We start from the raw sequence: 14181 nt of genomic DNA, 5'->3' as shown, positions 1-14181 counted from the left end.
TAATCCGCGAAAGAGAAAGATCTTACGTTGTACGCCATAATTTTCTCTGCAATTCTGAGTACGTCCTCTACTCGATATGCTCAATATATGGCATTGCATTTCCTTTTCCTCAGTAGTTTTGACGCACGATTTCTTGAAAACTACACTATTGCCAGAAAAGCGTTTTATTTCAATTCCTTTGGTTAAAGCTACGTCACTACCCAATTAGGTTAAAGCTATCCGAAAATTTCCCATGTAACAGGGTCTAGCGAACTTGATCACAAGTCTCTAGCATAACCCATTAGAAATTCAATTCATCAGGAAAAGATTAATTTTATTTTACCCAATTCAACCTTCATGTGGTTAAAATTGTCTTGTTGACCGGAATTTGATCAACTTGCCGCTAATTATTTCGGACTTAAATCATTCTTTGTTTCATGCAACTTAAAAGGATTTTGTCAGTTCTGCCGGCATGCATCATAAAATATCAGCTTCACAAGACTGAGAGGTCTTCATTCTCGGTTATGTGATCCGTCTCCCATCTTTGGAGAATGTGATCGTACAGGCCTCAGAGAATAAGCGGTTTAGTTGCGGATCAAGGAATATCGAAGTTGGCGAATTCAGATTGATTAAAGGAAAAGGGCACCACATAAAAAAATTGATTCGAAAGGAAAACGCCTTGTTTCGATAAAGGCGCAATAAAGAAGAGGGCACTTCGGAGCAATTAACTTCAAAGACGAATCGATGAGGCATAACATTTATCTCTGCATTATAATGAAGAGCCCTAATTTTAAATACAATTATAAAAAGCTCTGATTTCCATTGCTGTTGGCGCAAGTACAAATACAAAAAAGAGAAAAAAAAAACGTCATAAAACATGGCAAAACAATAAGTCCAAAAACGAGTTATTTCAGTGAGTTACCTTCTTAGTGGGTAATCGTTTCCTCTTCGAGAGAAAGTGTTTCACCGGAAACGAAGAAAGTTCCAATAGGAGGTTCAATTATCACTGCTTGAGCACTTGCCTCATTGTTTTCCATTTTAGGTTCTATAAATAGCTATAGAAGGTGTTAACGACAGTCTTCAAGCCAAATGATAAAACATGAGATATAACCACGCCTTTAACATTACTTAAAACAAGACTGAGAAACATCGACGTCCGAATAACCCATAAAGCCTACACTCTAAGAAACGCCCTATCCACCAAGAGAGACGAACCAGAATGTAAACGCACCAACTGCCCTGTTGCACACACAAAGTTTTGTTTACGCAGATGCACCATCTACAAGATCACATGCGTCAAATGCCACCAATTCTACGTCGGCAGCACTTACCGACATACATAAGACCGCGTAAAAGAAATTTAACAACAACAAATCTTCTGTGTTCACGCATTTACTCGCATGCCAAAGGATCACCAAAAACGTGAAAATAAAACATGACAATATATCATAACGTATTTATTCAAGATGAAAAAAAGAAAAGTAATGAAACATCTTGAAAAGGAAGACTGGGGGTTGACCCTATGATGTTTTCCTAAAATTATCGACAACCACAATGAACCAGTAAACCTTCTCCTCCTCGAGGCACTAAAGATTAGAAAACCTAAGCCCGAAATCAACTTTAGGGAGGAGTGAGCCGAACTCATTGACCTTTTATTCTTACAACACTACATTTATTTTCTGCTAAGACCTTTCGTTCTAACTATTTCTACCGCATTTACATTCCTGCCATTGTCCTGTCTTATTGTTTGCTAAACCTCGATTACCTAGCCTAACTCCTCGCCCGATATACTCTTCACTTCAAAGATTCCCTTTACATTACCTGATGATACCGTAGATCGGCGAAAGCTCGGAAGACTAAATTATCGTAGCATACCCGGCCTAACTTGATTTACACGTCTGACAAGATTGATTGGTTGAAAGTTTTTTTTTTCTGGCAAACCATAAACAGCTTTAAACTTTTTCCTCTTTTGGAGGAAAAGCGAATGAAGAAACATTCCGTCATGTGTGATTTGCGTGAAGGAGTCGGCCAACATAACTAAAATTTCTGCAATGCCATAGCCACGACAGGAAAAGCGTTGTAATTCCTTTACTTTGAAACTTATGCCACGTCACTCAAGTTCGTCATTTTCAAAACATCTCCGTTCGTCATTTTCAAAACGTATCCGTTCGAAACTATTCGCGCAAGTTCTTCTCAGCTAAACCGCTTTGGTTTTATGGCACCTAAATTCAGCGACAATAGGCTGCTTTGGAGAACTAAATTCACTTTCAAGACGCAGCCAAGTGGCAAAGTTTTCTTGGATCTAATGGTCTCTTGCGTATGAATAACTAATCATTTTCGCATGTACATTTTGACAGGTCCCAGATGTGGTGCGCTTCTTACAGACAACCTTGTCAATTACACGACTAAAGTACAGACTTCTTATAATGACAGCTTTGATGAAAGTCATATTTTTCTGAATAGTACAGGGGCTTGGTGTGCATTGTGGAATCACGGACTTGTGTATCCAGAGTTCACTTTCGGTAAGGAATATTTACCCTTTAAGAGCAAGTTAATCAATTCAAATTATCTCCACCTTAAATTTCTTTTCTTCTCTTGGCTTAGAACATCTTTCAGCTACTCAAAAATTCGAGATAAATCTATGTTCATGCGTATGATGAAAGATTTAAAATACCCCTTATGTTCGCAGATGCTTATCCCTACCATGACGCGCGTAGAAAATTTTAAGCATGGTTACCTTGCGTGCCAGCTCAGCCAAATATCTTTCTTGAATTTTTATGGGCCGCGCTCACAGCTAAGGCAAACTTTCAACAATGTTGACGCTTGATAAAAAAATCATCATTATCAGAAAGAAGGACTGCCAAATGAATTAAAAGAACTCGCCGCAGGTTTTCTTTGTTTTGAAAGAAGTAGTGTTAACTGTTTTGTCGCCAGGACTACTCATAAATTTTCTTTTGCAAACTTTGGGAAGCAGTCGTGAAATAATCATTGTATAAACTGGCAAGAAGCACTTTTGTCTTATGGGGAATTCAAAACATCTAACCAGGAACTTACAATCTCGAAATCTTGCCCACACACAGCATTGTTAACGACAGAGTTTTAATGAGACAGATTTTGACTATGATAGTTTTATGGTTTGGCAGCTTTTGGTTACGTAAAACGGTTTTGCTTTGTGACTTAATATCGAGAATAATATTCAAATTTTTTTATTTTTTTTTACAGATAAGCAAGTCAACATTTCTGTATTTGCATATCAAGGGCGAAGTAACAGCCAAGACTATGTCACGAAGCTCTTTATTTACTTCAGACGTATCAATTTATGGAATATCTTTTGGTACCATTATCCAACGGATGATAACGTTGAGGTTGTTAAAATCACTTGATTAAATTCTCTCTTAGTTTAGTTAGATTATAACAATAATAATAATCAACTCTATTTTTCGAGGGTGGCACTTGACAGTATAAAGTACTAATAAACTCGTGGCCCTCAAGATTACGACCACGCCGGGTGCTGTGGCCGTCTGTTTTTCATATTTTATGAGACAACACGAAAAGAAGAGAAATCAACCCGTAAGGAAACCTCAATTTTTTTTCTTTGTAAATATCGTAGTATTTTGATTACGCACCGACCACCGATGGAGACGAAATTGTGTACTTCCCTCTGGATGGACTGGTGGCTCAGCAAGTAAGGATTAGAGTTCAAAAATGGAATAAAATCTGCATGCGGGTTGAGTTATATGGATGTGTAGTAGGTAAGTGACTATGTGACTATGACTGCACAGTAGTGCTTGCTATTAAAGACCAATCATTCCCCTCTTAGCTTGGGAGGAGGGGTTGAGAGGTTGGAGTTATATGGATGTGTAGTAGTTAAGTGATTATGAATGTACCAACGTGCTTGCTATTAGAGACCAATCATTCCCCTCTTAGCTTGGGAGGAGGGGTTGAGAGGTTGGAGTTATATGGGTGTGTAATAGTTAAGTGATTATGAATGTACCAACGTGCTTGCTATTAGAGACCAGTCATTTCCCTCTTAGCTTGAGAGGAGTGGGGTGGGGTGGGGTGGAGGTTGGAGTTATATGGATGTGTGATATGTAGGTCACCATTTGCTATTAGAGACTAATCATTCGCGTTTTAGGGGGAGGGGGGAAGGGCAAAGGGGTTTTTCAATTGTTCCCGATAAAATTTCTCTGATCCTCATAAGTCTGTTTGGTAAACACATGGTAAGTTGGAGTTATATGGATGTGTGATAGGTAGGTCACCACTTGCTACTAGAGACTAATTATTCACGTTTTAGGGAGAGGGGGGAGGGGGGAGGGGCAAAGGTGTTTTTCAGTTGTGCCCGATAACATTTCTCTGATCCTCATAGGTCTCTGTAGTATTCCTATGTTTCTCCATTCCCAGGGTTCGTACGGGTCCTGGAAATCCTGGAAAGTCCTGGAATTTTATTATCGCATTTTCCAGGACTGGAAAGTCCTGGAAAAGTAATGCTGGTCCTGGAAAGTCCTGGAAATCTGTTAAACTGAACAAAGTAATAAAGTTTTCTCTAAAACAAATGAGCAAAGTTTTTTTAGTATTTTTATAACGTATTCCTTTCTGGTTTTGACCGCATGACCGCATCTATATTTTTTCATGTTTCCCGAAACTGACACGAGTGTAACTCTGGATCGAGGGCTCATGTATCATCATAAGCTCATGCGCAGTAGTAACCTTGATGCATGCATGATTTTGTAAACGGGTACTCAGTGAATGGGCGTCTTGAGTTTTAAATGTTTTGTTCCGAAATATGCCTGGGAAATGCTTGTTTAGTGACCGATGGTTGGAAAACTCTTCCTATAAATTGTGGCTGGAACGTGACGCGGACAAGTTTAAAGCAAAATGTAGAGTTTGTATGAAAGCGTTTGATGTATCAAATATGGGAGAATCGGCATTGAAAAGCCACGAAAAGGGAAAGAAGCATATTCATCTTATCGAAAAGCAACAAAGAAATACAACAGGTGACATAAGAAACCTTTTCTCGAACAGCTCTTTCGCTGCCCCTCGAACAGCCACTGAAAGTAACAACTCTACTTTGACTGTATCAAGTAGTGCCGCTAGTACAACAGCAGGTATGTCCGGGTTCGTGACGAGGAATGATACTTTAACTGCTGAAATTTGGTGGGCGCTAAAGGTGAATAGCAGCCATTATTCGTATAATTCCTGTACAGATATAAACTTCTTAGTGCAGCAAATGTTTCCAGACAGTGACATTGCAAAGAAATTTACCTGTGGGGAGAAAAAGGCCTCCTATCTTTCTTGCTTTGGTATTGCACCATGTTTCAAGAGTCTTCTAAAGGAAAAAGTCAAATCTTCAAAGGGATATGTGCTTTTGTTTGATGAAAGTTTGAATCACGAACTGCAAAAGAAGCAGATGGATTTCCATGTTCGCATCTGGAATCATGACAAAGTTGAAACTCGCTATTATGATTCACAATTTCTTGGGCATTCTAGTGCAGAGGATATGCTTCAAAAGTTTCATTCTTGCAAAGAGGACTTGAGCTGTAGAAATCTGATTCAACTCTCTATGGATGGGCCCAAGGTTAACTGGAAATTTTATGAAATGGTAGAGCAAGAATTGAAGAGTGATTTCAGTTGCACTCTCCTTAACACAGGCAGTTGTGGTATACATGTTGTGCATGGAGCTTTTAAGGATGGTTGTGATGCAGCTGGATGGACGGTGCAGAAAACTCTCTCCAGTCTTTACTGGCTGTTTAAAGACAGTCCGGCTCGAAGAGAAGACTACATTAGAATAACTGGTAGCAGTGTATTCCCCCTAAAATTCTGCCAGCACCGGTGGTTAGAGAATGTGTCAGTTGCCGAGCGAGCACTGGAAGTGTGGCCTCACATTGTCAAATACATTAATGCTGTTAAGGCAAAGAAAGTTACTGATCCCAAGTCCAAATCTTACGAGACCATTAGCAGTAGTTGCTGTGATCCCTTGATGCCAGCAAAGATTGCCTTCTTCTCATCAGTGGCAAAACAGATCAATCCTTTTCTCACAGCATTTCAGACTGATAAACCTATGCTGCCATTCATGAGTATCAGTTTGTACACTTTGTTGAAATCATTGTTGAATAGGTTTATCAAGGGTGAACTTGTTACCGAGGCAACATCTCCTCTGAAGATCCTGAGGTTGAAGCCCACTGATAAAGAACAGCAGTTAGACTACCAGAAAGTTGATGTTGGCTTTGTGGCACAACACATGCTGAAAGAAAAATCTGGGAAATTGAGTGAAAGGCAAGTTCTTCAATTCAGAATGGAATGTAAAGATTTTCTTGCAAAAACAGCCTCTAAACTGCTTGACAAAACACCAATAAATTATTGACTAGTAAGAAGTATGTCTTGTCTGGATCCAAGGCTAATGGCATCAGAGAAAGAAGGATGTGTCAAAAAAATGAAAAGAGTTCTTGAAATTCTTGTGGAAGCCCACAGATTGAAGGCTGATGAGTGTGATGAGGTGATATATCAGTTTGGACAGTTTTTGGATGAATGTGCAGGTAATCCTGACTTTGAAGATTTTGACCCTAGTGAATCCTCTTTAAGAGTCGACACACTGTTATATGAACACATGGCTGGTAATAAGCAACTGGCAAAAGCATGGGGGGTAGTTGAATTATTGCTGCTAATGTCTCATGGTCAAGCCACAGTTGAAAGAGGATTTTCTGTAAACAAAGAAGTGGCAGTTGAGAACCTGTCGGAAAGATCGTTCATTGCACAGAGGATTATTCATGATCATATTGAATCAGTTGGAGGCCTTGCCAATGTAAAAATCTCAAAGCAACTACTTATGGCATCTGCTGGAGCGCGACAGAAATATATTTCCTATCTAGAAGAGCAGAAGAGAATTAAAGTGTCCCAGGAAAACACGCTTAAAAGAAAGGCAGCAATGGATGGGATTGATGTGCTGAAGAAGAAAAAATGGCAAATTGAAACTGATATAGAGGCTCTTTTAAAGACTGCAGATGAATTTGCAGATAGGGCTGAAGATTCAAGAAACCTTACTTGGGTTGCCAAATCAAACAGTTTGCGAAGATCTGCCAAGGAAAAAAGGGCAGTCTTAAAGGACATTGAAGAGCAGTTGGAAGGAAAGCTCCAAGAGCTGAAAAATAATTAACCCCACTTTGAATCCCAAGATGTGAATATTAATTCTACTTAGTATCAGTCACGGATTTCTGATGTTACTTCTGAGATATTAAGAGTTCAATGAAAGAAGTTGATATTCTCTGTTTTCTTTGTTCTCATTTGTATGTCTGACAATGTGTTGAAATTGAAAGTAGAAATGAATCTTTTATACTTATGAGAGTGAAAGGGTTAAGGTGAATTTTGGAGTCCTGGAAAAATAATCTGAAGCCTGGAAAAGTCCTGGAAAAGTCCTGGAAAATTGTTTCTGAAAAAGGGTACGAACCCTGATTCCCCATTCCCCTCTCCTCCCTCATTAACAGCAAGAGGAACACCTTATCCTCTCTTGTTGGAATTTGGTGTGCAGTCTAGTACTGTAGTCCCTCTCCCTCCCCCCTCTTTAAGCTGTGATGGCGACAAGTGATTCCTCTCCTTTCCTTTCTGAAAACCAGGTGACTCCCCTTAAAAAATGCTCTTCTTCAGGCAATTACAAACAAGTTTATGATGGGCACTTTACATACTGTCAATCACGGCAAAACTACCTCCCTCATTTAAACATCACCTCCCTCCTAGTTCATTTAAACATCACCTCCCTCCTAGTTCATTTAAACATCACTCTAGAGTCACTAGCTTCTTATATATGAGAGAAGATTTATTAAGCAAAATGTTTTTACATGGTCTAATGCAAGTCAAGTTTGAGACTCTTTCACCCCTTTCCGATACTACTCCTTTCCCAACTCCCTCGATACTCACTGGGCCAGTGTCTTAAATTGTAGAGTCTAATTTGCTAGTCATGTCTTACCCACACCGGTCTCAAATATTTGTGTGTGCTCGAATAAGCAACAATAAAAGTGTTATTTATTAACAGTTAATGGGGGATTCTCGAATTGGTCAGATTGGACTCGGTGTTCCAATCCATGTGGTAACGGAACCAGTTTTCGAAACAGAACGTGTACCAATCCCGCTCCGCTTCATGGCGGAAAGTATTGCGAGGGAGACTTTAACGAGACGATGGACTGTGTGGGAAATGAGTGTCCAGGTGGGTGAAGAAACAGTAACCATTTCCCAACCCTCCTTTTTGTCGTCAACCTTATCTTCTCTTGTTGGAAGTTAGTTTGCAGTCTAGTTCTATAGTGCCTCCCACCCCCTCCCCCGTCTTTAAGCTCTGTTGGCGACAAGTGATTCCCCTCTGTTCCTAATTCCCCTCTGTTCCTTTTGAAATACATGTGACTCTCCTTAAAAATACTCTACTTCAGGCAATTACAAACAAGTTTATGATGAGCACTTTGCATACTGTCAATCACGGCAAAACTACCTCCCTCTTAGTTCATTTAAACATCATTCTAGAGTCACCAGCTTCCTATATATGAGAGAAGATTTATTAAGCAAAATGTTTTTACATGGTCTAATGCAAGTCAAGTTTGAGACTCTTTCACCTCTTACCGATACCACTCCTTTCCCAACTCCCTTGATACTCACCGGGCAAGTGTCTTAAATCGTAGAGTCTAATTTGCTAGTCATGTCTTACCCACACCGGTCTCAAATATTTGTGTGTGCTCGAATAAGCAATAATTAAAGTGTTATTTATTAACAGTAAATGGGGGATTCTCGAATTGGTCAGATTGGACTCAGTGTTCCAATCCATGTGGTAACGGAACCAGTTTTCGATACAGAACGTGCACCAATCCCGCTCCGCATCATGGCGGAAAGTATTGTGAGGGAGACTTGTACGAGATGATGGACTGTGAAGGAAATGAGTGTCCAGGTGGGTGAAGAAACAGTTACCATTTCCCAACCCCAATTTTTGTCGTCAACCATAGATAGGGGACTTTATGAAACAATAATTGCGAAACAAGAGATTTCATGGGCAGAGCAATTGCTCAGCACGTGCGTTTTAAGAATTTGTACATTTCTTAGCCGTCCTCTGCAAAACGACGACATTAAATAACCAAAATTTGCGTAGCCAAAGAAAAGAGAGCTCGACGTCAAATTATTTAAGTTTCCTTTGGGACTCAATTCTGCTCGGGTACGTCAGTGCTGAAGTTGAGATGTGGCGCCGTGACGAACGGTTAATTTGGTAAAAACATGCCGCCATTCGCGAAAATTCTAACAAAAGATATGAGATCCCTTTTTTCATTAATGTGTTCCTCGGAGTTGCTGTCCTGGCTGTTTAAGGTCCCTATTTCATGGTCCGTGTACTTGTGCCTCCAAACCTTGCATCGTGTATTGACAGATTCAGACCTCGAGGTAGAGTAATGGCGTCTTGGAAAAAAAAACAAACCTTTCAGCTGTTTTTAGCATATAAATATTAACTAAAAAATAACAGAATAAGGGTGAAGGAAGAGAGAGATTTTCGTGGACTGTTCTGGTGCACAAATAGCCTTTGGTGAAAGATTATCATGAATAAGGTAGCTTAGTTACGAGAAAACTTGAGTAACGTTTTCACTTTTTAATCAGTATTCAAGTCCAGCTGGGAGACAAAATATCCTTTATTCATTATTGCGTTTTGCGCTTGGTTTCACAGTCAGTGGAGGCTTCTCCGATTGGTCCGAATGGAATACCTGCAGTGTGACCTGTGGGACCGGATTCCAATTACGTCAACGAAATTGCACCAATCCCCCTCCGGCGCATGGTGGGCAAAAATGTGACAGCGAAGATTTCACAGAAGTGCGCAACTGCACAGCGTCAGCATGCTATGCAAAAAGTAAATGTATATCAAAATGTTGTTTTTTCTTCTGCATGATAACTTTGCTATACAAAAATATTTTGTGCTTTCAATAAAAAATTTCCTTTTCTGTTTTACTTGTACAAGTCACAAATACTAATTCTAAGTCGCTGACAGAATCGGGAATTTCTATTCTTTCTCTTCGCTTATTTTTTGCACGCGTCATAGTTCAGCAAACACGAAAGAAAGAGATTAAGCACTTTTAAATTACCCACCTTCTCGCACAACAATCAAAGAGCTGAAAATAGCACGGTGTTTATATTAACTACACATTACAATGGAAAACTTTCTTGGGGATAAAGCTTGTATTGTTGTGCTAAACAAAGCACCAAGGCAACAGTGAAAGCATTTACAAGTATGAATCAAACATACCATAGAAATTTCGATCCATCAGCGGGCTTTGATTGCTGGAGGAGGGAATACATATTGAAAGTAACTCATTAAAATTTAAATTAATACAGTTAAATCAAGTCATTTGACATATTCAGTTGTCATCGTTGCATCAGTCAAACAGTGCCAAACTGAAAATAAATAATCGAAGAAAAACTCTTTCAAGTGAAGTGTCTCAATTGGACATGATTGATACATCTCCTACCCGGCCAACACTGAAGGAAAAGCGCCAAAACTAGAACTGCTCAGCTGTTTTTGTTTGTTTGCTTGTTGTACACAATGATTGACCATTACGCGCCGTGGGCGAGTACAATAAATAAAATCAAGTCATCGTCGACTGAAATTTTTAATTAAAAAATTATTGTGGCCTTCCTTGTTTCCGAATGCTCTAAAGAACTAACTCTGAAGAAGTAATTACCTGAGCTGCCTTTCGTATGATTATCTTTAGGCTGCACTGCTATCTTACGTTACTGTTGCAGGGGCGATGAAATTACTCTGGCAATGTATCGCCAGAACGATATATCGCGATGACGTAAACCTTGCTTTAAGATAAAAAGCTACAGCGATATTTCGCTAAGGCGATTTAACGTGATGATGCACCTAGCCCTACGATATATCAATGATATATCAACGATTTATAGTATATCGTTGAAACAACATTTCGTTGAAACGATATATCAGTGGAACGAGATATCACAGGAAATCTCTGATATCTCATCGACTTATCGGCAATATTTTGGAAATAAACAAAGCGCTTTATTCGACGTTATAAACCAACAAATACTTTTACCCGCGTGCGATAGGTCTAAACGCATTATGTAATCGAATATTCCCCAGCTAAAGCTGGAAAACATCCGAGGATGTACCTCAAGTGATATTCCCCAATTCAAAAGACTTACGTTAAGGCTTCGTTTAAAAGCTAATTCAAGATGAGGAAGCGGTTCGTGGTTGTTGTAGAAGAAGGGACTTGTGTGTTTTTTTTTTATATAGTCGTATCAGAGAACAATTAAAATCGAACATCCTATGCAATGAACGGTAAGCTGTTCTAAAACATTTATTGCTACAAACTGCAAAATATTTGGAGAATAATAATCGTAATAGCTTCGATTTCGCACAAAATTATGATGGGATCTTTGTTCTTGGGCATACCTGTTCCTCGAAGCTCACAATTTGAATCGAGCTTCGCTCTCGGAAACTCTTCGCATCTCGGAACAGATAATGTTCAAGGCCAAATATGCGCGCTTACTTTCGCGCCACATAGAAGCCACTGTTTTTATAGCCGTTTGCATTACTTTTGCATAGTGCTGTTTATTATCAAGAATCTGGTAATTTTTAGGGTTTGAGTAGTCAAGAAATAAGGTATAGGCATGGCAGTAGTATTCAAAAGAGTTCTCTGCTTTATTTTAAAAGTTGATGGAGGTTTTTCAGAATGGTCTAACTGGACTACTTGTAGTGTGTCGTGTGGAAGTGGATTCCAATTACGTTATCGAAACTGTACCAGTCCCCTTCCAGCGCATGGAGGAAAAAGTTGTGAGAGCAGGAATTTTACAGATGTGCGAACATGTTTGATGGGCGCTTGCAACTTGCCAGGTAATTATGTCAGCGTTATTTTTGATATTGTTGTGGTTTATTGGCACCATAATTTTCTATGCGAAAAATTTCAACTTTTGACAAGCATTTCAGAAAAGAAAAATGTTGTTGTTCGTTGTGGTCTTAATCATTCATTTATATTCGTAAGAGTTTTGCGGTTTTGTCTCAACAGTTGATGGCGGTTTTTCTGAATGGTCCAATTGGACCACTTGTAGTGTTGTGTGTGGAACTGGATTCCAATTACGTCATCGAAACTGCACCAGTCCTTCTCCGGCTTATGGAGGAAAAAGTTGCGAAAGCAAGAATTTCACAGAAGGGCGAACATGCGCGATGGGACCTTGTCAGTTACCAGGTAATTATGTTGTTGTTTTACTTATCGTTATTATTGTGGTAATTTTTGCCCAACATGAATGTCTAAGGAGCGGATTTACATTTTTGTCCCGCCATTGAAAAAAGAGGAAATCTTAATTCTTCCATAGGCTCTGTCATATCATTGGTATTCACGAGAATGTATTGTTTCTTTTTAACAGTTGATGGAGGTTTTTCAGAATGGTCCGAGTGGACAACTTGTAGTGTTTCGTGTGGGAGTGGATTCCAATTACGTTATCGAAACTGTACCAGTCCCCCTCCAGCACATGGAGGAAAAAGTTGTGAGAGCAGGAATTTTACAGATGTACGAACATGTTTGATGGGCGTTTGCAACTTGCCAGGTAATTTTTTTTCACCATAATAGTTCATGGGAAAAATTTTAACTTTTGATAAGCATTTCAGAAAAGAAAAATGTTGTTGTTCGATTGTGGTCTTAATCATTCATTTATATTCGTAAGAGTTTTGCGGTTTTGTCTCAACAGTTGATGGCGGTTTTTCTGAATGGTCCAATTGGACCACTTGTAGCGTTGTGTGTGGAACTGGATTCCAATTACGTCATCGAAACTGCACCAGTCCTTCTCCGGCTTATGAAGGAAAAAGTTGCGAAAGCAAGAATTTCACAGAAGGGCGAACATGCGCGATGGGACCTTGTCAGTTACCAGGCAATTATGCTGTTGTTTTACTTATCGTTATTATTGTGGTAATTTTTGCCCAACATGAATGTCTAAGGAGGAGATTTACATTTTTGTCCCGCCATTGAAAAAAGAGGAAATCTTAATTCTTCCACAGGCCCTGTCATATCACTGATATTCACAAGAATTTATTTTTTTTCGTCTTGGCAGTTGATGGAGGTTTTTCAGAATGGTCCAACTGGACAAACTGTAGTGTGCCGTGTGGCACTGGATTCCAACTACGTCATCGAAACTGTTCCAGTCCTCCTCCGGCGCATGGAGGACAAGGTTGTGAAAGCAAGAATTTTACAGAAGGGCGAATATGTGTGACAGGACCTTGTCATGTACCAGGTAATAAAGTTGTTGGTATTATTGTGGTTTTTTTTGGTTGCAACCGAATTGTCTAAGAGAAAGATTTCAATCTCTGAGAAGCCATTTAAAAAGATGATTTTTGATTTGCTATCGTAACTTTTGTCGTGTTTTGACAGTTAATGGTGGTTTTTCTGTATGGTCTAACTGGACAACTTGTAGTGTGTCGTGTGGGACTGGATACCAATTACGTCATCGAAACTGTACCAGTCCCCTTCCGGCGTATGGAGGACAAGATTGTGAAAGTGGGAAATTCACAGAAGGGCAAACATGTGTGATGGAAGCTTGCCGACTGCCAGGTAACTAAGGGAAAATTATTGTCGTTTTCGTTATTGTGGTTACTCTTTGCATCATAATTAACTAAAGAAAATATCATAATATTTAAAAGCGGAGCTCGCAGCGCAACCATAATTATACGAAATAGTAGTAACCCGACAAGCCGAAAAAAATTTGGACTTGACACCGTACGACCGACCGTACAAGGTGTTACTTTTAGCATGCGCGGCCTACTGTACCATTACAATAGACCAATTTTTCATATAAAACTTCACGTAATAGACCATTATGTAATGGAAGCGCGAGGAAGAAGGTAGTACGCAGGCGCGATTGCGTGCGTAACCTGGATACCTTATCAGTGTGCGCCAGGAGACACCGGCAGATGACAATGAAGTCCGCATACTCGAGTGTCGAGCTTCAGTGTAGCGTACTGCGGGCATACGGTTAGGAATTTCACGAGGGCTTCACGTGGGCTAATAGATGTGAAGCTGCGTGAGCAAATAATTTGCAACCCGCGTTTTAAGCGGGAAATCAAATTAGTGAGGTTGAAGTGTTATTCTCGGTATTTTGCAATTTCTAATGAACTCGCATGCAACAATACCGGGAGTTACTACATCACGGGCTACGAGCGGGGATAGATAAAACGACCCAAATACG

At 39.6% G+C, this 14181-nt stretch overlaps 3 protein-coding genes across 3 annotated transcripts in view; all 3 read left to right on the top strand.

Moving 5' to 3' along the window:
• Positions 1-14181, top strand: part of LOC113671950 (phospholipase-B 81) — a 65930-nt gene that overhangs the window by 22328 nt on the left and 29421 nt on the right. The window lies entirely within an intron of this gene.
• The window catches only part of LOC149044922 (coadhesin-like), a 31602-nt gene that overhangs the window by 1417 nt on the left and 16004 nt on the right, over positions 1-14181 (top strand). The window contains exons 2-13 of the mRNA XM_089206893.1: positions 2337-2501; positions 3202-3344; positions 3590-3731; positions 8003-8173; positions 8729-8899; positions 9659-9838; positions 11660-11839; positions 12012-12191; positions 12370-12549; positions 12691-12870; positions 13051-13230; positions 13368-13547. Of these exons, the coding sequence (XP_089063019.1) occupies positions 2337-2501; positions 3202-3344; positions 3590-3731; positions 8003-8173; positions 8729-8899; positions 9659-9838; positions 11660-11839; positions 12012-12191; positions 12370-12549; positions 12691-12870; positions 13051-13230; positions 13368-13547 (2052 nt within the window). The remainder of the gene's footprint in view (positions 1-2336; positions 2502-3201; positions 3345-3589; positions 3732-8002; positions 8174-8728; positions 8900-9658; positions 9839-11659; positions 11840-12011; positions 12192-12369; positions 12550-12690; positions 12871-13050; positions 13231-13367; positions 13548-14181) is intronic.
• LOC149044924 (uncharacterized) lies at positions 4379-7241 on the top strand. The gene has a single exon (XM_027190579.2). It carries the CDS (start codon positions 4763-4765, stop codon positions 6338-6340), a length of 1578 nt encoding a protein of 525 aa, XP_027046380.1. The 5' UTR covers positions 4379-4762; the 3' UTR covers positions 6341-7241.

Source organism: Pocillopora damicornis, chromosome 5 (genome assembly GCF_964200805.1).
Source record: "Pocillopora damicornis chromosome 5, jaPocDami1.2, whole genome shotgun sequence".
Lineage (NCBI taxonomy): Eukaryota > Metazoa > Cnidaria > Anthozoa > Scleractinia > Pocilloporidae > Pocillopora > Pocillopora damicornis.
Note: the sequence above shows the minus strand (reverse complement) of the source record. Positions and strands in the feature narration are given on the sequence as shown.